Raw genomic sequence first — 26,369 nt, 5'->3', positions numbered from 1 at the left:
GGTCTGTGGAAAAATTTGCATCTAATAAAGTGGTCCTTGCTGTCAAAAAGGTTGGGGACCACTGCTTTACACTACCCATTTAGAGAGCAAAGAGGGACTGAAATATCAAAAAGGTTAACAATAGTTCTACATGCTTAAGTAATTTGACAGCATTAATAAGAGGCTGCCAAACTCTAAAACATTTGGAACTGTGTAGAGTAGAGGGAATTTATTTTTTTTCTAGGGTAGAATAGGAAATAATAGGAAAAGTATATTACGCTAAGAGAACGAAGACTTTTCTAACTGAGCAAAATAAGACTGCAAATTTTATATTGGAGGCACAGTTAGGAACTAAGGTCCCAAAATACTTTGTGTGAACTATTCTGTACTTAGTAGGATCTCCTGTACTGCTACCACTTGGGAGTGGTACCAGCAAGTAGTTGCCTGTAATTAATGGTAATTGGTACAGAGAGTGAAGATGCATGAAGTGCAGGATTTTTTTTTCCATGAGTAACCATGCCAGTGCAAAATCATTTTGTTCTAATTCCTTTTATATTAATTATCATAATATGTATATTCACAATCCCCTAGGCAATTTGAAAATGTCATATGTCTCTCTGATTTAGATCTTTCAAAAATTAGTTTCATCTGTCGTCTTTTTGTATTCCAAATGAGAAATATGATAATTGCATTCAGTTTCTTTAAATAAGGTTTTTTTTAATATCTTGTACAAGGACAAATATATCAACATTAACCCCAATTTATTTTAAATAATCTTTTTATAAAGTAATTTTGCATAAAATTTTCATAATTTACTTCAAGGAGAGTTTTGAGAGTTTTTTTTTTTTTTAAACCTGCTGTAGTCCATCCCCGTCTGAAAAAGGCAGAATTAGATCCTGAAGTTTTAGCCAATTTTCATCCAATTTCCCAACTTCCATTTCTGGCTAAAATTCTATAAAGAATTATTTATAATCAATTGGTCGATCACCTTAACTCCAATAATTTATTTGAGATCTACCAATCTGGCTTTAGGCGTTATCATGGTGTTGAAACGGCACTCCTGAAAGTGTTCAACGACATCTCTCTTATTACTGACTCAGGTGATGCGGCAGTCCTTCTCCTCCTGGACCTGTCCGCTGCCTTTGACACCATTGACCATGAAATATTGCTAATGCGGCTTGAACATCTTGTTTGGCTTAAAAGGGCTGCTCTTAACTGGTTCAGGTCATATTTAACTGGTAGACACTTTTCAGTGACTTTTAATTCCTCTTTTTCATCTACTGCTCCTCTTAAATATGGTGTTCCTCAGGGATCCATTTGGGTCCTATTTTATTCTCCATATACCTTTACCCTATTGGAGCGATTTTTAGGAAATTTAACATTTCTTTTCACTGCTATGCTGATGATACTCAGGTTCATATTCCTGTCTGCAACCCTGCAACAAATCAACTCCACAACTGTCTGTCTGAACTAAGATCCTGGATGGCTAATAATTTTCTTGATCTGAATCAAAATAAAACGGAGGTACTTATAGTGGGTCCATTAGCTAAAGCCCAAATTGGTCTTGAACTTCTCTGCTCTTTCTGTCTTTTTCCAAACCTCAAATCCACAATCTTGGTGTTACCTTTGATAGTAACCTCTCTTTTGAGAAACAAGTAAATTCTGTAGTCAAGAGTTGCTTTTTCCAACTTTGTCTATTAGGTAAGATCAAGCCTTTTTTATCTTCTAGGGATCTTGAGAAAGCTACTCATGCTTTTATTTTTTCTCGCCTCGATTACTGCAACTCACTGTATTCTGGGATTAACAAAACTCTTATACACAGGTTACAGCTGTTCCAAAATGCTGCCGCTCTCTTTCTGGTTGGGGCAAGAATGTTTGACTCTGTTTTTCCTATTTTAGCTTCTTTACACTGGCTGCCTGTCAGTTTTCGAATTGATTTTAAAATCTTGCTGCTAGTCTTTAAATCTTTACATGGGCTTGCTCCTGCCTATTTATCTGATCTGTGTGTTTTACACCAGCCATCCATAGTGCTTAGATCTTCTGATCAGTTGTCTCTTGTTGTCCCTCGTACCAAGTGTAAAACCAAGGGGGACAGGGCCTTTGCAGCTGCTGCGCCTCGCCTGTGGAACTCTTTACCTCATCATATAAAGGAGTCGTCTACAATTGAACTGTTTAAAACAAGATTAAAAACTCATTTCTATTCACCTGCATTCTGTGACCTTCAGTAATACTGATGGTTTCCTCTTTGTGATTATATAACATCTATTTATTATGTATCTTATTTTATGTTCATATATTTTATTTCTATTTATGTTTTTATGTTAATTGTTTTGTTTTTCTTTTATTCTATTATTGTAAAGCACTTTGGCCACAGCATTACTATGTTGTTTTAAGTGTGCTATATAAATAAATTGACATTGTTGATTTTAAGTGCATTGTAGTAAATTAATAGAAATAAATAACCGTGTTTGTGTTAAATACATATGATCAACCTATTATTTTATATTTATCTTTTTAAGTGATGATAGTATGGGTTATCAGTATCCATATACCCTAAGAGTTGTTCAGAAGGATGGCAATTCCTGTGCCTGGTGTCCTTGGTACAGGTAAGGTAATTCTTAGTTCTCACATACCTTTATATATAATTGTAATTTTTGAAAGTTTACTATAGTACATTGCTAAATCCTTAGTTTTCTCAAATTCATTGGGTTGTTAAACTATTGTGTATACCGGTTTTAAGATGCGAATAAAAAAATTCATTGAATCAGTACTTTTAATAATTGAAATTGGAAAGCACAAAGACAGGGCAAATGACTTCAAAGAAGTCCTATAAAAGCATACAACACCTCAGGAAGGGTATAAGGAACCTTGTTTAGTCTGTTCCCAGTAAGAGTATAGATGTTTTTTCTTGGATGCATGACATTGTAGGTATTTTGAAGGATCAGAACAAATTCATTCTCTTATCTTAAGACTAAACTTACAATTTGCATCTTGGAGCAGAACTATGACAACATACATTAAAAGTTCTGGAAGGTGGTGCAAAAGTATTGGAAGGGCTTCTTCTGCACTGAATCAGTTTAGTTTTTATCAAAGAGCCCACTCCCATAGGAGAATGAGTGAGACCACAGATAAGAAGTAATCTGGTTTCAGAGTCCTCCACTCTTTGCCTTTTGAGTGGAAAGCACAATATTGAGCTTCTGTGGTGTTTTTTTGTTTTTTTTTTTGGAACTGGGACCTATTGAGCTACAGGAGTGCAACCAGGTACATGCTAACAAACATCAGTTTTGTGGCTGTTTCCAGGAACACATTCGGGTATCTTCTTTCCAGAAACGTTTGTCTAATCACATTTGAACCATTATGTTAATCTAATATTAAGAACACAGTTGGTCTAGACACTCATTTGAAGTTGCCAATTGTAGCCCTTATGAGTATGATAGCCCTTTCATCATTCTAACTTTGCACTAGTTGTTTAGGGGTCTAAACATTGAACTGAAGAATAAGGAAACCCTTTTTGTGGCAGGTTATAATTTTTTTTTCTGCTTTGGCATAAGATTTTTATATTTTGAAAGATTACTTATTGAGCTTTTTTAATATACAAGTTTGAATTTTATTCCTTTACTTGAGAAAGAATGAAATGTTTTTCATTCAAATTGTCTGTCACTTTTCCCCATTTTAAAAATCACTATAAGCAGAAAATTGGTTGCTAGAAGATCTGTCTGGTCGCTTGGGACCTTCTTCCTAACTTTCATCATGAAGTCTTCTTATAAATTAAAGTGCAGCGCAAGAGCAGTCATGTCTGAAATATGAATTTTATCAGTGAAAAAGTGCAGTTAGTTATTCTTGACTTTGATATTCTGGTCTTTACTAGTAGCTCTTCTGTTTCAAATCAGTTTTCTTCTTAATGTTTTGGCTCTGGTAAAATCGAATTTTGGTGAGTGACTCTGGAATTCTTGAGTGACCCCAATTATGGTTAACGCATCTGGTTTGAAAGACAGCTCAAAAAAGCCCTCTTTCTGTTGTTAGTTTTATTTGTTGGCTTTGGAAAAGACTTTTTTTGAATTAACTACTGTAAGAAACAGATAAACTACTTAAATGTCATAGCAGTTGTACTTACAGTGAGGAGCATAAGTATTTGAACACCCTGTGATTTTGCAAGTTCTCCCAATTAGAAATCATGGAGGGGTCTGAAATTCACATTGTAGGTGCATTCCCACTGTGAGAGACAGAATGTACAAAAAAAAATTCCAGGAAATCACATTGTATGATTTGTACAGAATTTATTTGTATTGCACTGCTGCACATAAGTATTTGAACACCTGAGAAAATCAGTGTTAATATTTGGTACAGAAGCCTTTGTTTGCAATTACAGAGGTCAAACGTTTCCCGTAGTTCTTGACCAGGTTTGCACACACTGCAACAGGGATTTTGGCCCACTCCTCCACACAGATCTCCTCTAGATCTGTCAGGTTCCGGGGCTGGCGCTGAGTTTCAGCTCCCTCCAAAGATTTTCGATTGGATTTAGGTCTGGAGACTGGCTAGGCCTCTCCAGAACCTTGATATGCTTCTTACGGAGCCACTCCTTGGTTATCCTGGCTGTGTGCTTCGGGTCATTGTCATGTTGGAAGATCAGCCACGACCCATCTTCAGTGCTCTGACTGAGGGAAGGAGGTTGTTGCTCAAAATCTCACAATACATGGCCCCATTCATCCTCTCCTTAATACAGTGCAGTCGTCCTGTCCCCTTCGCAGAAAAGCACCCCCAAAGCATGATGTTTCCACCCCCATGCTTCACAGTAGGGATGGTGTTCTTGGGATGCAACTCCTCCTTCTTTTTCCTCCAAACACGGCGAGTGAAGTTTAGACCAAAAAGTTCTATTTTGGTCTCATCTGACCACATGACTTTCTCTCATGCCTCCTCTGGATCATCCAGATGGTCATTGGCAAACTTCAGACTGGCCTGGACATGTGATGATTTGAGCAGGGGATCCTTCCGTGCAATGCGTGATTTGAAACCATGACGGCATAGTGTTCTACTACCAACAGTGACCTTTGAAACTGTGCTCCCTGCTCTCTTCATGTCATTGGCCAGCTCCTCCCGTGTAGTTCTGGGCTGATTCCTCACCTTTCTTATCATCTGTGATACCCCACGAGGTGAGATCCTGCATGGAGCCCCAGTCCAAGGGAGACTGACAGTCGTCTTTATAGCCTCTTCCATTTTCTGACAATTGTTCCAACAGTTGATCTTTTTTCACCAAGCTGCTTGGCAATTGCATCGTAGCCCTTTCCAGCCTTGTGGAGGTCCACAATTTTGTCTCTGGTGTCTTTTGACAGCTCTGTGGTCTTGCCCATGGTAGTAGTTAGAGTCTGACTGACTGTGGGGTGGACAGGTGTCTTTAAAGAGCTCAGACAGGTGCTACTAATTAAGATTACTAAGTGGAGTAGAGGTGGACTTCTTAAAGGCAGAGTAACAGGTCTTTGAGAGCCAGAATTCTTGCTGATTGCCAGGTGTTCAAATACTTATGTGCAGCAGTGCAATACAAATAAATTCTGTACAAATCATACAATGTGATTTCCTGATTTTTTTTTTTTTACATTCTGTCTCTCACAGTGGGAATGCACCTACAATGTGAATTTCAGATCCCTCCATGATTTCTAAGTGGGAGAACTTGCATTCCTCACTGTATATACTGAATACCAGAAGATTTCCTTGGATGGTCGGTTTGGGGGAAAAGACAGGTTCTAGCCATATGAGCTGCATAACTGTCGGGCTGTGTCGTGTTTTCATGACTGGTATAATAAAAATGAAATGAGCAAATAACAATAGCACATGGAGAATCGGGATTTCTAAATAAAATACAATTCCATAAAAATTAATATTTCTACATGGCAAATGGTGTTGGACTACAGATTTACATATTTGAAATGTTCAGGAGTGAGTGTAACCACCTGTCCTTCTTGTTTTTGAAAATAAGTTTCTTTACATTTATTTTATCAGACTATTGATAATTATTATTTCTTAATTATTTTACACAAAGATATGCAGTGGAAATTTTAAAAAATTCTAATAATTTAATTTGTTTATTGATTCAATGTATACCTTTTTACAGGTTTTGCAGAGGCTGTAAAATAGATTGCACGGAGGACAGAGCATGTGTTGGGAATGCATATATTGCCATCGACTGGGATCCAACTGCTCTTCATTTGCGATATCAAACATCACAAGAAAGGGTAAATAAATAAAATGCACAAAACCATTTTTTAATGAAATAGAGTTCTAAGTTTAACTTGCATGCAGCCCCATAGTTTTGGCCTTTCAGATTCATTTGTAGTTTATTGGACTGTTAAGTGCAGAATTATTGATTCAGGCATTAGAATTAAATCAGTGTATGTTCCTGAGTAAGTCATTTTACATTTCTCGTGTGGGATTATATTTTTGCTGTAGTGTGAATACAGATTGCAAAATCACAGACAGCCTAGTTAGAAACAGAACAGTTTGAGAAAACTTGCACAATTTATATAGGCAAAATACATGTGAGGGGTACAAATCATTTATATAAAAAGCATGTAATACTGTATATTCTATGGAAAGTTTTTGAGACTAGTTTTCCACCTTTATGTGAACGTTGTATCCAGAAGTCACATTTGAATTTAATGCTTAAATTTATGACTTCTCCCATATAGTACCAGGTGTTTACAGCAGTGTTTCCAAACCTCGGTCCTGGGGGTACACTGTGGCTGCAGGTTTTTGTTCCATTTATGACTTCTCCCATATAGTTCCAGGTGTTTACAGCAGTGTTTCCAAACCTCGGTCCTGGGGGTACACTGTGGCTGCAGGTTTTTGTTCCAACCTGATTCCTAATCAGTGACAACACCTGATAAAACTGATCTCATTTAATTAGCTGGTTTTTAATTAGCTCATTTAATTAGCTGTTTTTTTTCTTTTATTCTACATTCAGAAAAGCACAGCATTATTTTTACATTTATAAGACATTTAGAAATATTTCTGCTTTTGCTATAGATTTAAATGCTTAACTCTCTTATGTTGATTTCATTACATTTTGCCCTTTCTCTGTGCAGTTTTTCCCCTTTGTTGTATCCTATTAATAATAATTAAAAATGAGCAGAGCAGACACGCTGGCAAACAACACTTAATAATCAAAGGCTGCAATTACTTTAGCATTAGACCCACTAATTAGTATATAATGGAAAAGTAGAATGAAAATCAAGATGAAAATATTGTTAAAAAGAAAAAAATACATTATTCCCATATAACTGCTTGGTACATTTTAATATATGGTCGTCGAGACTCAGACTACGAATATATATATTCGTAGTCATTATATATATAGTGGGTACGGAAAGTATTCAGACCTCCTTCAATTTTTCACTCTTTGTCATATTGCAGCCATTTGCTAAAATCATTTAAATTAATTTTTTCCCTCATTAATGTACACACAGCACCCCATATTGACAGACAAAAAAAAGAATTTTTGAAATTGTTGCAGATTTATTAAAAAAGAAAAACTGAAATATCACATGGTCCTAAGTATTCAGACCCTTTGCTCAGTATTTAGTAGAAGCACCCTTTTGAGCTAATACAGCCATGAGTCTTCTTGGGAAAGATGCAACAAGTTTTTCACACCTGGATTTGGGGATCCTCTGCCATTCCTCCTTGCAGATCCTCTCCAGTTCTGTCAGGCTGGATGGTAAACGTTGGTGGACAGCCATTTTTAGGTCTCTCCAGAGATGCTCAATTGGGTTTAAGTCAGGGCTCTGGCTGGGCCATTCAAGAACAGTCACAGAGTTGTTGTGAAGCCAATCCTTCGTTATTTTAGCTGTGTGCTAAATTATTTTAAATTATTTTAGCTGTGTGCTGTGTGGGTCATTGTCTTGTTGGAAGGTAAACCTTTGGCCCAGTCTGAGGTCCTTAGCACTCTGGAGAAGGTTTTTGTCCAGGATATCCCTGTACTTGGCCGCATTCATCTTTCCCTCGACTGCAACCAGTCGTCCTGTCCCTGCAGCTGATAAACACCCCCACAGCATGATGCTGCCACCGCCATGCTTCACTGTGGGGACTGTATTGGATAAGTGATGAGCAGTGCCTGGTTGTCTCCACACATACCTCAGTGCAAGACACATGACAGCCCGCATGGAGGTTGCTAAAAGACACCTGAAGGACTCTAAGATGGTGAGAAATAAGATTCTCTGGTCTGATGAGACCAACGTAGAACTTTTTGGCCTTAATTCTAAGCAGTATGTGTGGAGACAACCAGGCACTGCTCATCACTTGTTCAATACAGTCCCCACAGTGAAGCATGGCGGTGGCAGCATCATGCTGTGGGGGTGTTTTTCAGCTGCAGGGACAGGATGACTGGTTGCAATCGAAGGAAAGATGAATGCGGCCAAGTACAGGGATATCCTGGACAAAAACCTTCTCCAGAGTGCTAAAGACCTCAGACTGGGCCGAAGGTTTATCTTCCAACAAGACAATGACTCTAAGCGCATAGCTAAAATAACGAAGGAGTGGCTTCACAACAACTCTGTGACTGTTCTTGAATGGCCCAGCCAGAGCCCTGACTTAAACCCAATTGAGCATCTCTGGAGAGACCTAAAAATGGCTGTCCACCAACGTTTACCATCCAGCCTGACAGAACTGAAGAGGATCTGCAAGGAGGAATGGCAAAGGATCCCCAAATCCAGGTGTGAAAAACTTGTTGCATCTTTCCCAAGAAGACTCATGGCTGTATTAGCTCAAAAGGGTGCTTCTACTAAATACTGAGCAAAGGGTCTGAATACTTAGGACCATGTGATATTTCAGTTTTTCTTTTTTAATAAATCTGCAACAATTTCAAAAATTTTTTTTTTTGTCTGTCAATATGGGGTGCTGTGTGTACATTAATGAGGGAAAAAATTAATTTAAATGATTTTAGCAAATGGCTGCAATATGACAGAGTGAAAAAATTGAAGGGGGTCTGAATACTTTCCGTACCCACTGTATGTATATATATATATATATATATATATATATATATATATATATATATATATATATATATATATATCTATCCATATTACTAACCGAGAATGCTAAACCGGATGATGGACGCAGGCACATCCGGCAATGGGCCGTAGCTGCAAAAAGACGTACTGCGCAGGCGCAAAAAGAGTCCGCGAGAGTCGGCTGAGGAGCCGAGAAAGGCGGACAAAAGAGGGCGAGAGAGGCGGATGAGGGGCCGCGAGAGGCGGACAAGACCACAGAAAAAAGGAGTGAGCACAGGAAAAATGGAGAAATGAGGAAACGCAGGCAAAGCACGAAACACATTGCACACGAGACTAGACACAAAAAAAAAAAGAGGCTCGCGCACAACAGCAAGGCACCCCCCCAACCTCCCCCCCCTCTATAGGCACCGGACGGGACACACACCAAGAGGGGGATTCAACAAGACACAGGAACACAAAAAGAAAGAAGACGCTCGCGCGACAACAATCCTCAACCCACCCCCCCACTCCCCACACACACACACACACACATCCATAAGAAGTGACACCCAAAGCCACATATTCTAAAGTGAACATCAACACCTTCACACTAGGCAGCATAGGTGTCAACATAGGTGGATCTCCTTACAATAAAGCACTATTAACCGTTCAACTGCAGAAAAGGAAACATTAACAGTGACTGCGATCCTCCTTATTACTTATCCATATTTCGCATGCTGAGAAAGAAACAAGTCATGAATACACGGTCACGGGTACAAAACGAAAAGGAAAGGATAACAGGAACAAACACACGAACACAAAAGAGACAACAAAATAGACGGCTATGCAGCATAGGTGGATCTCATTACAATAAGGCACTATTAACCGTTCAACCGCAGAAAAGGCTCCATATTAACAGTGAGTGCAATACTCCTTATTACTTATCCATATTTCTAAAAGAAAAAATGACTCGACTCCAAAAACGCAAAGCTCAACTAAAGCTTCTAACTAACGATGTACCTAAAAGTAAAAACTTTATGAACTGCATTAGATCCTACAATAGTTCATTTAATATGCACAAATCTACATCCTAGATCCACATGACGCAAACTATCAATCAAAGTGCTGCATCGCAACAGGCACGGATTCAAAACGAAACACCTCCCGTCTCAGACATACATTAATGGCAGCGAAGGCTACAACGGGCTTCTCACACAGCACAGGCAAATCGATTACAGCTCCAAAACAACACGTCCCAAATACTACACATGCAACAACGCACCTCTCAAACGGCACAAGCAAAACATACACCAGGAAAATTCATTCGGATTAATGAATGTTATTTGCAATCATTGTCATTCAGTTCACTTCCCTGAAGAAACAACTGGCAATACAAGTTATACATTTACACGTTGTTGTCAAAAGGGTCAAATTAGACTGCCTTCTTTACATTCATATACTGAATATCTACAGAAGCTTATAACTGACGATGTACCTGAAAGTGAAATCTTTATCAACTACATTACATCCTACAAATCGGTATCCACTATGAACATTAACGGTGGCACTGCACGTGACATCCGTCTTGAAAAAATGTTGTTTATTGATGAATGTTCAATGGCATGAACAAACGTTTATAAATAATAACATTCGATTTGGAGGAAAGGTACTTTTATGAGGAGGAGATTTTAGACAGTGATTAGCTATTCTTCCAGATGCCATGCACTCAGCTATTGTTTAGTGCACCTTAAAATACGCAGACAATTGGCATTGCTTTCAAAAGATACAGTTAGTAAAAAAGATACGATGTCCAGAACCAGATCATAACAATTGCTTATTACAGCTGAGAGATGGTACACTCACCAATACAGATGGACTTCAGCCACATATTATTACAATTCCTCAAGCCTTTATCTGCGACGACTTAGTTACAGAGAGATTTGGAACAGCAATCTCATTAGACCAAATGCCCCTTTTAACACAACGCACTATATTATGTCCAAAAAATATTAATGTGGAAAACATAAATACCCAAGTCATTGGAAAGACACAACTCTTTCTAAGCTCTGACAAACTTGACTCTGATCACAACAATAACCATCTTAAATGACCTTACAAGTTCTGAGCTGGAATTACCTTTTACACTTAAACGGCGTGTACAAAGAAATTTTCAAATAAACCTTTACACTGTGCCACACACTTTATTGTTTGCTTTCTATTTGCATCATCTACACCGTCACACTATTCTATATCTCATTCATACATCACGCTCTTTGTCATTCCCAACACCAGGGGTTGGCGAGCGAAGCGAGCAGGGGGCGGAGCCCCCTAGTATATATATATACAATATATTTATTTATTTTTTTTACCAAACTTAGTTTTCTAGATTCTATATTGTTCCCAAAACACAGAACTTGGGAAATAACACATCACTTAATTAGCCCAGGAGTCCAATTAAAAACAGAGGCTGGTTGGAACAAAAGCCTGCAGCCACAGTGTGCCCCCAGGACCGAGGTGGGGAAACACTGGTTTACAGTAGAATTAAATCATATAATAATAAATACATTTTCTATTTCTTAGCTTTTTAGAAGTAAATGTGGATACAAAACCAGTAAATTCATAGATGGGGTGTACAGACTAGAATTTTTAATTGCATTCTTCCATGACTGGTACAAAATGTGCAACTTTGTTCAAAACACAACCCAGTTATGTCAAAGGTTGCAAACTACATGGAATTTCCCCATAAACAACAATATATTTTTCTGACAGAATTAAATTGGGGAGAAGTGGAGTGTGTACCACAAATAACATTTCTTTGCCTGGCTACTAGATAGATTCCTTGAAGCTGTGGGCTTTGGAAAATTGCACACACTAATCAGCTATGTATGCATTTAAAGCAGAGAAGACACGGAGTAATGAAGCATGCTAAACATAAGCCAATATGTTCATCAAATGTATTGTAATTTCAGTGCCTAAATATGTCTGTGAAATGGATGATTTCAGATGCAATGTTATGATCTGCCTGCAGATGTGCATTTCTTGTGTTTAAATTGTTATTTATTATTGGATGTTAAAGGGTTAGGAAGAATAAAAATAAAATTTATAAAAGCAAATGAAGGGATCAGCATTTAGAGGTTTTATGCTATTCATAATTAAAAAAAATTTTTTCACTGTAGTGTATGTTTCTCTGGTATACACTAATGATGTGTTATCTTAAACAACATGGCCCCTTACCATGCAAACAGACTGTGACCTTTGAAATTGGTGTTTGCTTACTTCTAGGTGCAGTATATATAAGCATTTAGGAAGATTTTTCTGTCCGTGTAGCAAAAACACCAGGAGGAGCCACAGGTGTGGAATAGGAAAAATAATGGATAGCTGTCCATCATGATGCTTACATGTTTAGTGCCTTTTCATAACACTGATATGCTCCTGAATTTTAATGTTTTTTGTGCTATCTTTATGGTAGTTAATGTTTTAATTTTGGTATGAAGGAAAGTACACTTTTGGCTCGTCTCCATGGCAGTTATTGTTTTGTAGAACTTCTTAACTTGTGTTATGACCCTGGTGATATGAAAAATGTTCCTTACTTTCAAAGTACTATGCACATCTCAAAAGATAGAACAATTCTTGCATAAGGAACATCTCAAACAATCAAAATATTTTGCCATATTTGTGGTCAGTAATTCTTTTAATATTTTTACTGTCCTAAGGCCCAGTATTTGTTACATATATCCTAAACAACTTCTTACATTGTTGAATACCTTTAAACAATTACAACAATTTCCCATAATTTTAATGTTCTGGTTAAAAGTTGAATAAAAAATTTAAATGAATCAAACAGTGTAAATAGTTTTTTATGGGAATTCTTACAATGAAAAAAATCATCTTTGAGTTGTCAAAATGCAGATGAGTGCTAATGTTTTATGCTATTTTTAGATTGTAGAGAAACATGAAAGTGTTGAACTAAGTAGACGTGCTCAAGCAGAACCTATCAATCTGGACAGCTGCTTAAGAGCATTCACAAATGAGGAAGAGTTGGGTGAAGATGAAATGTATTACTGTTCAAAATGCAAGACTCATCGCTTGGCCACAAAGAAACTGGACTTGTGGAGATTGCCGCCAATACTGGTTTATATCCTTTATTTTTCTTTGTAGAAATAAGATAACTGTTTCATTTAAAATGTTAATTTAAAAATTGTACTTTCTATATATCTTTGTGTCATAAAACACTGACAGTTTTAATAGTTTTGTTTAAAATTTTGTATCCAATAACATTTTTAATATATAAGAGCTCTTAGAAATTCCAAAAAGCTTCTGACAACTAGTCTTTCTATTATAAAAAAAAATTCTGCGAGAGAAAGATGGGAGACGAGACGTGATCTTCACATTAAAATCACGGAAGACACTTAAAAGACCTGCGAGACGAAAGAGAATGGCCATGGAGCGTCTCGCGGGGACCTTAAACATAAGACTTTGTGCCAAGAGATTGACTCAGGACCATCTCGCGATGACGTAGAACATGAGATTCTTGCAAGACACGCCCTACTTACAACCAATATCAGATAAGACAACGGGCAAAAAAAAACACTCAGTCGTGTAAAGGATTTGAGCACACACAGATCCAGGGTCTCGGCGCATATAAAGCATATAAGGACAATACTCAATAAATGAAACGTCAACGACTAAGCGAAGAAGAAAGCAGCACGGAGAAAAGAGACTCAAAAGCGTTGGAGAGAATAAAGAGCAAAAAAGAAAAAGAATAATCTAGGTGCAAATTCAGAATATAAGGAAAGTAATTATCAGCCCAGAACAAGTGGAATTGAAAAAAAGCACGTCCATTCGGGCTGAGAATTAAACGACAAAGAGTAAAAAACAAAGTAGAACTTCATAAAGACGTTCACAAACGTTGGCGCTATACACATGCAAAGCAGGTTAGAGATTATGAAAGCAGTGGAATTCGAAAGGCTCAAAAAAAAAAGCACGATACACATGGGAGAAAGTTCAAGAATATGAAAGTAATCCAGTACAGTGTTGGAAGCAGCAGGGTCGCACACATATACACACTTACATAACAGACATACCAGTTACTTTTAACCACCTAACTTACTCTAATTTTCCTTCTACAAGGATGTGTATCAGGAGTAAAACTAATGCAGACAGGAGAATAATGTGCAATCTCCATACAGAAAGCAACCAGACTCAAGATTTGAACCTTGGTTATGCTAGATGCTTAAGACTGTGGTGTTACTCACTTCATCGCTGTGGTTCTCCATTTCATTATGTTAAGTTTCTAAAAAGTGTAAAATTAGAATATCACTGTTGTTTTAATGTTATAGGGTTTTAGGGTGGCCAAATTATTCTTTTCAGACTCTTTATTAAATAGACTTGAACATAATGTCCTAAATTCCAACTGTAGCCTTCATAATACCAGGTGGCTCTCTTATCTTAGTGTGTTGATTAATTTCTGATTCGATATAATTTATTCTGCAGAATGGCCCCTGGATGATGGGATAGCAGAGATTTTACTTCTGCGTTAGACATGTTTTCTTCTTTTCTTCTGATATTAAGAATTATTAATGTTGATAACATTTACCTTAAAATTATATATTAATTTTTGTTTTGTTTTTTTTCCCTCTTCAGATTGTACATTTGAAGCGCTTTCAATTTGTAAATGGTCGCTGGATTAAGTCCCAAAAAATTGTGAAGTTTCCTTGTGAAAACTTTGACGCTAGTGCTTTTCTGGTCCCACGAGATCTCAGTCACTGTCAAGCTAACAAAGACTTTCCTCAGGTAGATGATCAATGTAGGCCAAGAAAATGGGATGAATCTACAGTGCCGTGCCCTGGAAACAGTGACTTCATTATATCATCCACAGCAGCTGTTAACAGCTGTGTGAAAGGTATGCTGTTTCAAGTAATTTTTAGACTTACCTTGAGGTTTAAATGCTACCGTAATAATACCAATAGAAAACAGAATAGCAAAAGTCTGGGTATATACATGGTGTTAGAAAAGCTTACTGAAAATTAGCAGTGTCAAAGGTGGACGTTTTTCTAAGCAGCTTTTTAATTCAACAGTCAATATGATGCATAAGTTTATGTTCTCCCATGTCCAAACAGAAAGGTCTCACTCTCTCTCTGTTTCTGGTGTGTTTTGGTCTCTGATGTCACCTCCTGTGTCATTCCTCCTCGATCTTTCAGACAGGCATTATTTATGTTGAAATCCCATGTATATTTGCTAGCTGGCCTAGTGATTGATGACTTTACTCAAAAGCTTTAATCCTCTGTGTATCCTTTTTTACCATTAAGTTGTAAACTGCACGAAACAGCTGTGGTCCTGTGTGTATCCGTACTGTTTTCAGTTCATTTGTACCATCAGATTGTAAACTAATTGAAACAAGTGCCATACTATACAGGAAGAATGTATAAGAGAGGATGCCTAAATGTAAATTGTCCCTATAGTTAACTGACTCCACTCACAAGAAAAAAAAAGTACATTGTATTTTAAAATGAACATTTCTTTTGATGTATAAATAACAATTTCACTGTACTCTATACATGTGATAATATGATTACTGTTATTAATATAACTGTTACTTATGCTACACTGTATTATTGAATATGACTTTTGTTCTGCATGAATCTATTCCAAGATTAGAAGAAATAAGTTGATCAAAATGGCAGCGTCATAATGTACCAATACAGGAAATTAGGAGGAGGAGAAAGAGAATTGGCAAGACTCTGTAAATCCAATGAACTAGAATTATAAATTTAAAAACAAGATCTGAATAGCCACAACAGAATCTTTAAATCAATAATGCTAATATCATGAGTTTTCATGATAGGGGCTGCAATGTCTCTTAATTTTGCTGAATGGGACATTTTAGGGTTTCAGAGCCCTATACCTGAAAGTTTTACCTTAATTTTTTTTTTTTTTTTTTTTGCATCTGAAGACCACAGTTTTATAAACAGACAGATAGAACTTTATCTCCAGTGGAAATTTGTCCATTTGTCCATGTTAATTAAGTTTTTTTAATTAATAGATAAAAATGAAATCATATATGCACTCTGTGGTCTGAACATGCACCAGAATGACTGAAAAGAAATAAAGAAAACTAGCCAACCCACGGCGTAACATACGCCGCATAATTATGTATTGATGGGTGAACACTTGCTGAACAACACAGTTGTCCAAATGGGGTGGGTTTGTGGATACCAGTGTGAGTGAATGAAAAGATGGACCTCTGGAGAGAGCAACATACAATTGTCTGTGACTGAAAGCGGGATCCTCTGTGACAATGGAGGCCACGCTGGTGAAAGTTACTTCCCAGCCCCCCCCCCCCACAACCCTCTCTCTCAGCAGCACGCAGCCACCCCTCTCTCTCAGCAGCACGACGAGCCTCCCCAGCCCCCCCTCTCTCTCTCTCAGCTGCACGCAGCCACCCCAGCCCCCCCTCTCTCTCAGCAGCACTTGAGCCCCCTCCCCCTCTCTCAGCAGCACAGCCTCCCCAGCCCCCTCCTCTCTCTCTCTCAGCAGCATGCAGCCCGCCCAGCCCCCCCTCTCTCTCTCTCTCAGCAGCACGCAAGCCTCCCCAGCCCCCCCTCTCTCTCTCTCTCTCAGCAGCACCAGCCTCCCCAGCCCCCCCTCTCTCTCAGCAGCATGCAGCCTCCCCAGCCCCCCCCTCTCTCTCTCTCAGCAGCATGCAGCCTCCCCAGCCCACCCCTCTCAGCAGCACGTGAGCCCCCTCCCCCTCTGTCTCTCTGTCTCTCAGAAGCACACGAGCCCTCTCTCTCTCTCTCAGCAGCACGCGAGCCCTCACCCCCTCTGTCTCTCTGCTTCGGGCATTTCTCCCCTGTGCAGTATGTGAGCGAGTGAGGAGAGAGAGAAAGCCGGTACGTTACAGTGAGCGAGAGCAGGCTCGAAGGCAATGTGTTCCTGTGGTATAGCGGGTCCATAGCTCCCCTTCAAAAGGCCATTTTTAATCAGGCGACTGACAGTAGTGGAGTCAGGCACAGAGAAGGTCAGCTGCAGAGAGAGCGTCTCGACTGTTGCAGGGCCTGAAGCAGGTGAGAGCTAATGAAAATGAGGCACAGGGCTTATTGGGTTTTAAAGACTGCTTCCTTCATTGTGTTTTAACTTCAGTTTTAAAGGATTGCGCGGCTCTCACTTGCGCTGCCTGTGTGTGCCTCTGTCTCTCTCTGGCGTTGCCTCTCTGTGTGTGTGTGTGTGCGTGCGCGCCCCTCTGTCTCTCTGGCGCTGACTGTGTGTGCGCGGCTCTCTCAATCGCGCTGCCTGTGTGTGCGCCTCTGTATCTCTCTGGTGCTGCCTCTGTGTGAACCAAGGTTCCACTGAGGTTGACTAATGAAAAGTCAACGTGGCTCAGAGCTGCAACTGTACTGTGGCACAGACAAACAGAAATGACGGCATGTTTCCCTTGGCTTCGCGTCCGAGTTGGTGGGCGTGGCTCTGTGATTCTTTCGTCGTATCCAATGGTCTAAGAGTTGGTGGGCGTGGCTCCTTCCTGCGTGCGCCATTGGCGTCTTACTTGTCGGCGGTTTAGTGAATCCACGCCCCTTCCGGCGTGCTTTCCATGGTCGGCTACTTGTCTTCTGGCTTAGTGAATTATATATATAGATTATTGACTTGGCAGTTAAAGACACACTTCTGCTGAATGATTAGTTGGCTGAAAGTACTTGGTGTTAGTGTGTCAGAGAGATGATATGCAGAATTGTTCATAATGGCAATGTTGGCCTATTTCCTGCACTTTTAAGATTATCACACATACAGATGCACATACACATAGGGATTTTGTAGACAAAGCCTCAGGTGAAAGCCTAATTGTCAGTCACTCGGCAATTTTCTACTTAGAATTCCCTTCGCATTCAAACATAGATATCCTTAAATAGACAATGGAGCCATAATATGTCTAATGATTTTCTATAGAATTCTCGACTTAAGAACTTGGTATCACCAGCACTGACGAATATATGGGTGTCATTGTGACACGATTAAAACACTTTTTGGTTATGCCACTTACCATCCAAACAATATGCACTGCTTTTACCACAGTTGTCTTTTCTTTTGAGGAGTGACCTTAGCCTTGATAAACCCTACGGGAAAGTAATATACCAATCCCCATACAGGTGTCTTAATTTTCAATTTATTATTTCAGTCAGTCTAGATATAAAGACAAAGTATGGAAATTTAAAAGCAACTTGGTATATATTAAATAATAATAATAATAATGCCAGTAGAAAAAACTATAATAGGAAATCTAAGTAGCAAATTAGTCTTTAGAAAATGAATGTCAAGGATTAAAAGCTGTCCTGGAGCAGCTTTTGACTTAGCAATCAGTGTTATTCATTTGTTGCTTTAGTTGATGATCAGTCGCACATCTCTTGGTCTCTTTGGATGTTGCCTTTGCCCACTTCTGACATCCTTCCTATCTTTGCTGTTTCTCCTTATCTCCTCTTTCCGTTCTTCTCCTGGTCCATTGGTCAAGCCATATTTATATTAACATTACACATTTTTGTGATATGACGTGGGCTATTGTGCAACTTTGATTGGCTGGCTGTTAAAGTTCTGTTTCCAAGTGATAAGATAATCAACACAGCCTGAGTAAAACCATCAAAACAGATGTTTTAATTTGATAACTTGTACTCTCAAATTCATCTTGTTTCTCTGAGCAACATATAAAGAAATTATAGGCATCTGTTGTTTAAAAAAATTGCAGATATGGCATACCAGGACAGCTAGTACCTCTAAGGGGTCCAAATGTGTCCCAAAACTGAGCTTTCCCTTTTAATTATCCTGTCTATTCAGAGGGCCTTTTTTTGAAGTGATGTTACCAGCCCAGCACACCACATTGTAGAAAATAGCACTGTTCTCTCACAGAGCTGTCGAAGATGTGAAGAATGTTATTTATTTATTATTTTAAACAAAGAATGTATTTCAGTTTATGTCCTGAAATATACCCATGTTCCTTGGCAACTTAGCTAAATGAACATTTTTATGGAATTAATGCCTGCCTCAGGATAGGCCAGGTAAATTTGCCTGCTTTCAAATGAAGCTGGAGCTGAAATAGAAGCAGCATAAAATAGGAAAAGCCACTGCTCCATCAAAAAGAAATCCCTGTTTAAGAGTCGTCTAGAGCCCCCTTTTTTTTTTTTTTTTTAAAGTGGTTTTCAATTAAGTCTGATAACTTACTTTTTACTATATGGTATTGTATCATTTATATTTTTAATTTCTCTTTTATTAAATTGCAGCTTTTAGTTCTAATAAACTTTTCTAAAAGGAAAGTTTGTCCTATTCCTGACAAATGCACTGTTTTTTTCAGTCCCTCCCTCACCAGGACAAAAAGCTAATATATCAACCAGCAAAAGTAGTAATGTGTGCAATAGTCCAAAAACTGTGGTGAAACCAAGAGGACGACTACGTTTGCCACAACTAGGAGGAAAGCACAAACTGTCTGCTAGTAAAGAAAACCTGGACTGTAGCAGGGATGGAAGCCCAGATCTTGGCCAAAAAGATTCTTCAGACTGTGCTGTCAATGCCAGCAATAAAAACGGTATTGCTGAAGGCAATTCTTGTGACTCATCACTAGGAGACCTGTCAGCCAAAGACACTGAGGCAGTTTTGGTTAATGGTACCCTGTCAGAAAAGGAACCAACTGACTCTATTAACAGTAGCAGCAGTGATGGCCATGCTGAAAACCAAGCTGATGAAGACAGCAATGATGACCAAAGAGAGGAAATCTGTCTTAAACCTATATACAACTTATATGCAATTTCAGTAAGTACATTGATATTTTTACCCTTTTAACCTTGGCCATATCTGTGTACTTTTAATTTCTGCAGATTGTTGTTGAAATTGTGGTTTGTCTTTAAAAATCCAAATATTTAATGAAGAGTAGAAACAGTATCAACAGTGTTGCCCAGCAAGTTTTTAAGTTTTATTTTCTTGTGATTTATTATAGAATTGTTTGGACATAGTCACAGATGTACAGGGTGATGCAAAAAGAATTGAATACTTTTAAAAATTATTACTCACTAACTAAGCATCATTTGAATATGCAGTGTAAGTTAATCTGTAAAAGAACTCTTTCAGTTTTTTAGTAATCCTAAAAATGTTTCCCTCGTGTCAATCCTCTTCAATTTCAAAGACTCTTTGTAGTATGTCACTGCTGATGATTGAGATGACAACAATGAATGCATTCCTTCATTTTCCTCAAGTGCAAAAATCTGAAAACAAATTAAGATGACTAATATTCTGTACATACTTATATGTTCATTATTACACTTCATTTCTGAAGTATTTGATTCTTTTGAATAGCCCTGTTTTCGGTGCAGTTATTTTCAACATGATCTCTGCCAGCTTCAACAGCCTTTTCCAGTGAGATGCAAAAGCATGTATACCCAACTTGCAACAGTAAATCACAGTAAACTTGTCAGTAATTCCCAGCTTTCCCAACTAAACTCATTTTTGAAGGGTCTGGAAAAGTTCAAAATGTAAAGGAACACATTCTGCAAGTTTTGTGACTGTTACTGTTTTCACACTTGTGTCTGGTTGTATAGTGTCATATTTAATTAAGTTTTCAGCAACATTTTTGTGATGCCAAACTCTCCTTAAATGCTTCAGCAACTTCATAAAAGTTTAAATGTACAGATCTGAATTAAAGGTTTCACTTGGTCATGACTTTCTCTACTGAAAGGATGCTGTGTTCGCCAGTGACATTGTTCACCAAAAATGTTCCTGCAGATTTGCTGTGTTGTTGGCTTAGGCAAACATTTTCTTTGCAAGCACCACATGATGCTTTGCAAAGGCCAACATGACATTACAGAGCTGTAGCAGCCATAGTTACTGTATCATTGTTGCCATCTCTGTGTTGCAAGCACATGAGGGAACAAAAAATATCATTTCAGGTAATGAGATGTAGTGAAACCACACCCTCAACCAAATAGTGCTATGCGATATTTTCCCCTCTGTAACTACATTTCTTTCTTCCAGTCAAGGTCGTTTAAAGCTCCTGCGCTCTTTGATTGCGGTGTGTGGGTTGTCAGTAAACTTAATATGGTAAAAATGTATCCCAAAGCCACAAAGGCTGAGAAACACTATCAGATTACCATTCTGCATAGGTTTTAAAAAAATCTTGTATACTGAGATAGAGAAAAAGGTAATCAGATATACATTACCTAGATTACGTGCAAAGTAAAAAGAGTTATAGTCACCTAAAAAAAGTGTTAGTATCATATAATATTTGTTGCAGTTTTACCTATAGCAATTTATTGCATTTAGCTACATTTAATTAGGGTAATGATAGTGTAAATGAAAAAATGAATAAAATACACAACTAGAACGTAGCAGCTTATTATTCCCATTACATCTTTATATTTACGTGTGCCTAGCAACAATCTTAAAATAAACATTAAAGAAGCCCACACCCCATCCCCTTATCAGAAAACACAAGACACACCATGAAAAACTAAAAACAAAAGATTTCTGTTTTCAAGGCGGTTCTTTATTCTAGATGAAAGAAGAAAATGTGAAGCATCTGCACATGTATACGTACAACAAAAAAAGATTCCTGCTGTGCCCAGAGCCATAACTTCAAATGATGGAATGAGCCAGTTCCACGCCAATGCTTCAGGGTATGGCTAATGTGTGCCCCAAGACTGGCAGTCTCTTTTATTTTCATATTGCTAGCTTGTGGCCATTTGTTGCATTTTATTAGTGGTATTCGTCCCATCTGGGTCTTGTTGTTTGAGGCATGGTGATATAACGGTTAGTACTGCTGCCTCACAGCTGAAATCACATATTTGGCCACAATAATCTGTTCAGAATTGTTGGCAGACCTTTCCTTTAAAAGACCATTGCACCATTATAATCCCCTTAAAACTAGTTCAGTTCCCCCTTCCACGTTGACTTTAATGCATTTCAAGGAGTTTGGTTATTTTTGTGAACATTTCCTTCCGTGATGTGACTGAACTCTAGGTTAAGCAAATTCAGCGGGTTTGCTCATCACTAATCCAGAATATTAAATTATAAAGCAGTCATATATGTAACACTTGCATGATTCTAATCACAAAAGAAAGAACATGTATGTATTTGTTAATTTTTTATTATAAAGGAATTTCTAGAATTAACATGTTAAGTTGTTAGGAATAAGATAAAATCTTTAATCTATTTTTTTCTTTAAGTGTCATTCAGGAATATTGGGAGGTGGACATTATGTGACATATGCCAAAAACCCAAATAACAAATGGTACTGTTACAACGACAGCAGCTGTAAGGTAGTTTTTTTGTTTTTTATTCACTATACTGTATATGGAGTTTTATTTATTAGTATCTTGTCAGCTTTTAATGTGAGCCTGGTGGGATCATGTTTTGAAACTTCTGCTTTAAAATAAACTAGTATAAGCTCTTCTTGGAAATCTTTTTTCTTGAATGGCTAGAAACAAAACTGACACTCTTGACAGAGTTTGCACACCTGGAACAGGTTGACAGCAGCTTAGACTTTGCATTTAAACAAGCACATGTCACAATGTATGGAGTGGATGGACCCAAATATCAAAACACCACACTTTTTGATTAAGGATGGTTTCTTGTATCAGGTTATTTCTGATTGCATAGGGGAAGGCCTGATTGAACAGTTGGTGGTCCCATGCAGGCATAGAGAGACAGTTTTAAAAAATTACTCACACCCATGTTTTGGGGGGTCATCTTGGCACAGAGAAGACAAGGGATCACATTTTGAAACATTTTTATTGGCTGAATTGGCTGCCCCGACTGTCAAGTTATTTCCGCTCATAGACCTGCTAGGACTCCTCTCTCACTGATGCCTATTTTGGATGTCTCTTTGGAGAAGGGTGGGTTAGATATTGTTAGCCCACTTCCCAAGAGTAAGAATGGTTATCGAATGGTTATCAGTACATGCTCGTGTTTGTTGATTATGTCCTAGGTTGATTATACACACATATTGGCATTCCTTGTGAGATTTTAACTGACCAGGCTATGCCCCTTACTTCTCACATCATGAGCATGTAAAAATACCATTATTGCTTTTGCTTGACTTGTGGGTTAATTTTAACATACAAAAACAACACTGGCGGTACACCTTGTGCATAAGTGGCTACTATCATAAACACTTACCTCCGAAAGGAAACTGTGTGATTACATTTTAAATCCTAAGGGTATCTTGTTTATGTCAGGTATAACTCAACCGTAGTGTTGCAGTTTATTCAGTAGAATGTAATTTTTCATTTGAGATTATTACATTCATTGCTGGTACTTGTAAAGGTAATACAAGATACTAAAGCTTCACTACTAACCCCCCTTCTTCAACAAGTTTGTTCGCTAGAGACTAGTCCTTTACAAAATCCACAACCGACTTGTCCATTCACAGACCAAAAATTTTTTAACCAGTCAAACTTTCACAACACATGCTTTAGCTGAAATCTGTGGGGTCTGCCAGAACCTGGGCACCATCACAGTGGGAAAATTTTTAAAATGACTTGACAACAAACCGGGCAACGTGCTTTTTACTTGTCCAATGGTGGAAAATACCATAACCGTCCCCTAATAATAAAAAGCACCAATAATAATTTATACATAGTAGTTTTAAAATGATGGAAGAGAGAAAAAACTAATTTAGAGACACATCCTCTCTACCTAGTTCAATCCCCTAATAAGACATGCCCACCCCAGACAGCACTAATCGAGCAACAAGCATACAGCAAGATAAGCTAATAGATAGCATTTAACACTGAGACAGCACTGAGCCAGTAATGGTGTCATTCAGTTGTGACTGATACAGTCTTATCAGATGGTAGACCTAGAAAGTGAATTAATTTGACTTACTGCCAGGTAGAGAAATTGTTGATGCTAATGACCCCCCACAAAATAAATCTGTACATAATCATTCAGTTGCTGAATGAATCGGTTTAAACACATATGTAAGATTACATTTCCTCCTTTTTACAATGCTATACTATATACATTTGGCAGCAACTACAAAAATGCACAATGTTATGAATAACATTTTCAGCTCTGGACTCTTATTAGAATGGTTTTCAATTTCGTTTTCTGAAAAAGAATTTGATACAATGATCTTATATTTGATTTGCTTGAAATACTACAAAAGTATATACTAATCAGATATTTTTGTGAACTGTAAGTTTCTCAATGTAATATAAAAATGAAACTTATTTTTTCTACCTGGTGAAATGACAAAGGATTTATATATTTCATTGCAGGAGGTACATTCAGATGAGATAGACACAGATTCTGCCTACATTCTCTTCTATGAGCAGCAAGGGGTGGACTATGCACAGTTTCTGCCAAAGATAGATGGAAAGAAAATGGCTGATACTAGCAGTATGGATGAAGACTTTGAGTCCGATTACAAAAAATACTGTGTCCTCCAATGATATTTTCTCTGTTTGCACATGCAGACTTGTCTACAAAACTGTGCTAAACCACTGAAGCCTGTAGCAAAGGAAACCATGTTTTACCAATTAGTTCTGTACACTTTAAGCACAAGCTGTCTTTTTCAACGGCCACTGCATCTTGGTACATTATATGTGGAATGTCAGTATGACAGCTAACTAAACACATCATTTACTGTCCAGCCATTCAATTTAATGTGTTGAAAGCACTTTCAGGACAGCTGTAGTAGGATTTTAATCTTTTTGTGTTAAAGTATGATAGAAAATACTGTGTCATGCAAAATGCTTTCCTGGCCATGCCTGTTCTGAGTGTTTGGTTTTTAAACTACAGGCAGTTATTTCAGTTTTTAATATTTTGGCATTGCAAGCAGAAACTTTTATATGCTACCTCAGACATTTCTTGCAGTGTACTTATTTAAAGCTAACAGTAGCATGTCCCAAGCTTACTTTCCCTAACCATTGTGTGACAGTGGAGCCTTCAAATGTACTTCCGTATTACACATCATCTGAAAGAAATGGAAACACTTTGAATTCTGTACCGAGCCTTTGAAGAGTTAAGTGATTGATGGATTATTTCAAGTTTATTTCAAGTTGCTTTTCCTTTCTTCTTTTTATTTTATTTTAATGTGTGGGGTTATGTGCATTTTCCATGCATCTGGAAAGGTTTGTATTTTTCAACTTTGCTTTTATTTATTTTCTTGGACATTTTAAATTAAATATTCTGTTTTAATTTTTCATTTTTTTGTGTTTGAATTCCAGACCCCTTTTTTAATAAAATCACCTTTCATTTTCTCACTTACATTGAATGTTTGGAAATTCTGGGCTTAAATATGCCTTTTACATGAAATACATTTCTATTTATGTTTAAATGTACCTCTTGCCTCTTTGTTTTCCATCTTTAAATGATGAACAAACTAGTCACTGCTTGATTAATTGGTTTGCTAAATATTTCACATTCATGAGCCACTTATCTCTTATGGCCATTGTCAACTTATCGAATTGAATATGACGTTGTAGGCTGAATGTCATTTTGTTCTGAGCGCTGATTTTTGGCAATAGCAATAGTTCTGCCTTACATGCAAGGATGTTTAAGCTGGTAAGCCCAGATTTCTAAACTGATGATCAAAAATGCTGGAAAATCACATGAGGTTTATATATATAAAATTACAATGAATTGTAATTTTCTGACAATATAGTTCCAAAACATCAATACCATTTTCTTTAATTTAAACCGTTTTATTGTTTGATACTTTTGTAAAAGTAAAAACACAAACTGTAAAGTGTGTATTAATGAAAAAATACACTACTGTCTACACTACCATCTACTAGTACTAAAATAGAGTACTACTATTAAATATCAAGTATACTATTAAGTATTGATTGCCACATGATACTTGAGATATCTCTTCTTTTGCCACATGAGATATCAGTAATGAAAGCCATTGCTTGTCCTGCCGCCCTGATCCGATGTGGTAGTGCAGTCTTATTGTTCTTGCCTGTTATTTACTTTGGTTATTAATTTTTAAGGATTCCTATGAAATTTATTAAATTAATTTTTATTTTGTAAATATATGTAAAAAAAACTATTCACATTGCACTGACTAATTTTTTTCTGTACATAGATGATGTGTAAATAAGTTAATGAAAGTGATGTATTCAGATATTATATGTAAAAATGTTCCAGTTATTGTATAGTGTGATTTGTTCCTCTGTAACCAATATTCAGAAAACAAATTAAATAACATTATTGCAATTATAAAACTAAGGTGGTTTATTTAATGGATAATTTGACTGTTTTGTTTGTCATACCTTATTTCTTTTTACTTGTCTCTCTCAGAAATTATCCATACTGTACACTAAAATGCCCTCATGAACAGCTGATTTCTGACAGGCATGTACACTGATGTGCAGCAGGATAATACCTCTGACATTTTATAGATACTTTCAATTATAAAGCACAATTTTTAAG

General features: G+C 37.5%; 1 protein-coding gene across 4 annotated transcripts in view; it reads left to right on the top strand.

Moving 5' to 3' along the window:
- usp32 (ubiquitin specific peptidase 32) overlaps nt 1-26,161 on the top strand; it is a 229,117-nt gene extending 202,956 nt beyond the window's left edge. For all 4 annotated transcript variants that reach the window (XM_028807041.2, XM_028807042.2, XM_028807040.2 and 1 more), the window contains 7 exons: nt 2,499-2,585; nt 6,086-6,206; nt 12,897-13,088; nt 14,601-14,859; nt 19,294-19,748; nt 22,154-22,246; nt 24,209-26,161. In XM_028807041.2, the coding sequence (XP_028662874.2) occupies nt 2,499-2,585; nt 6,086-6,206; nt 12,897-13,088; nt 14,601-14,859; nt 19,294-19,748; nt 22,154-22,246; nt 24,209-24,382 (1,381 nt within the window). In that variant the 3' untranslated portion in view covers nt 24,383-26,161. The remainder of the gene's footprint in view (nt 1-2,498; nt 2,586-6,085; nt 6,207-12,896; nt 13,089-14,600; nt 14,860-19,293; nt 19,749-22,153; nt 22,247-24,208) is intronic.
- The last annotated feature ends 208 nt before the right edge of the window (nt 26,162-26,369 follow it).

This window comes from Erpetoichthys calabaricus, chromosome 8 (assembly GCF_900747795.2).
Source record: "Erpetoichthys calabaricus chromosome 8, fErpCal1.3, whole genome shotgun sequence".
NCBI classification, from domain to species: domain Eukaryota; kingdom Metazoa; phylum Chordata; class Cladistia; order Polypteriformes; family Polypteridae; genus Erpetoichthys; species Erpetoichthys calabaricus.
The sequence above is the reverse complement of the archived record's forward strand: the minus strand, read 5'-3'. Positions and strand labels throughout refer to the sequence as shown.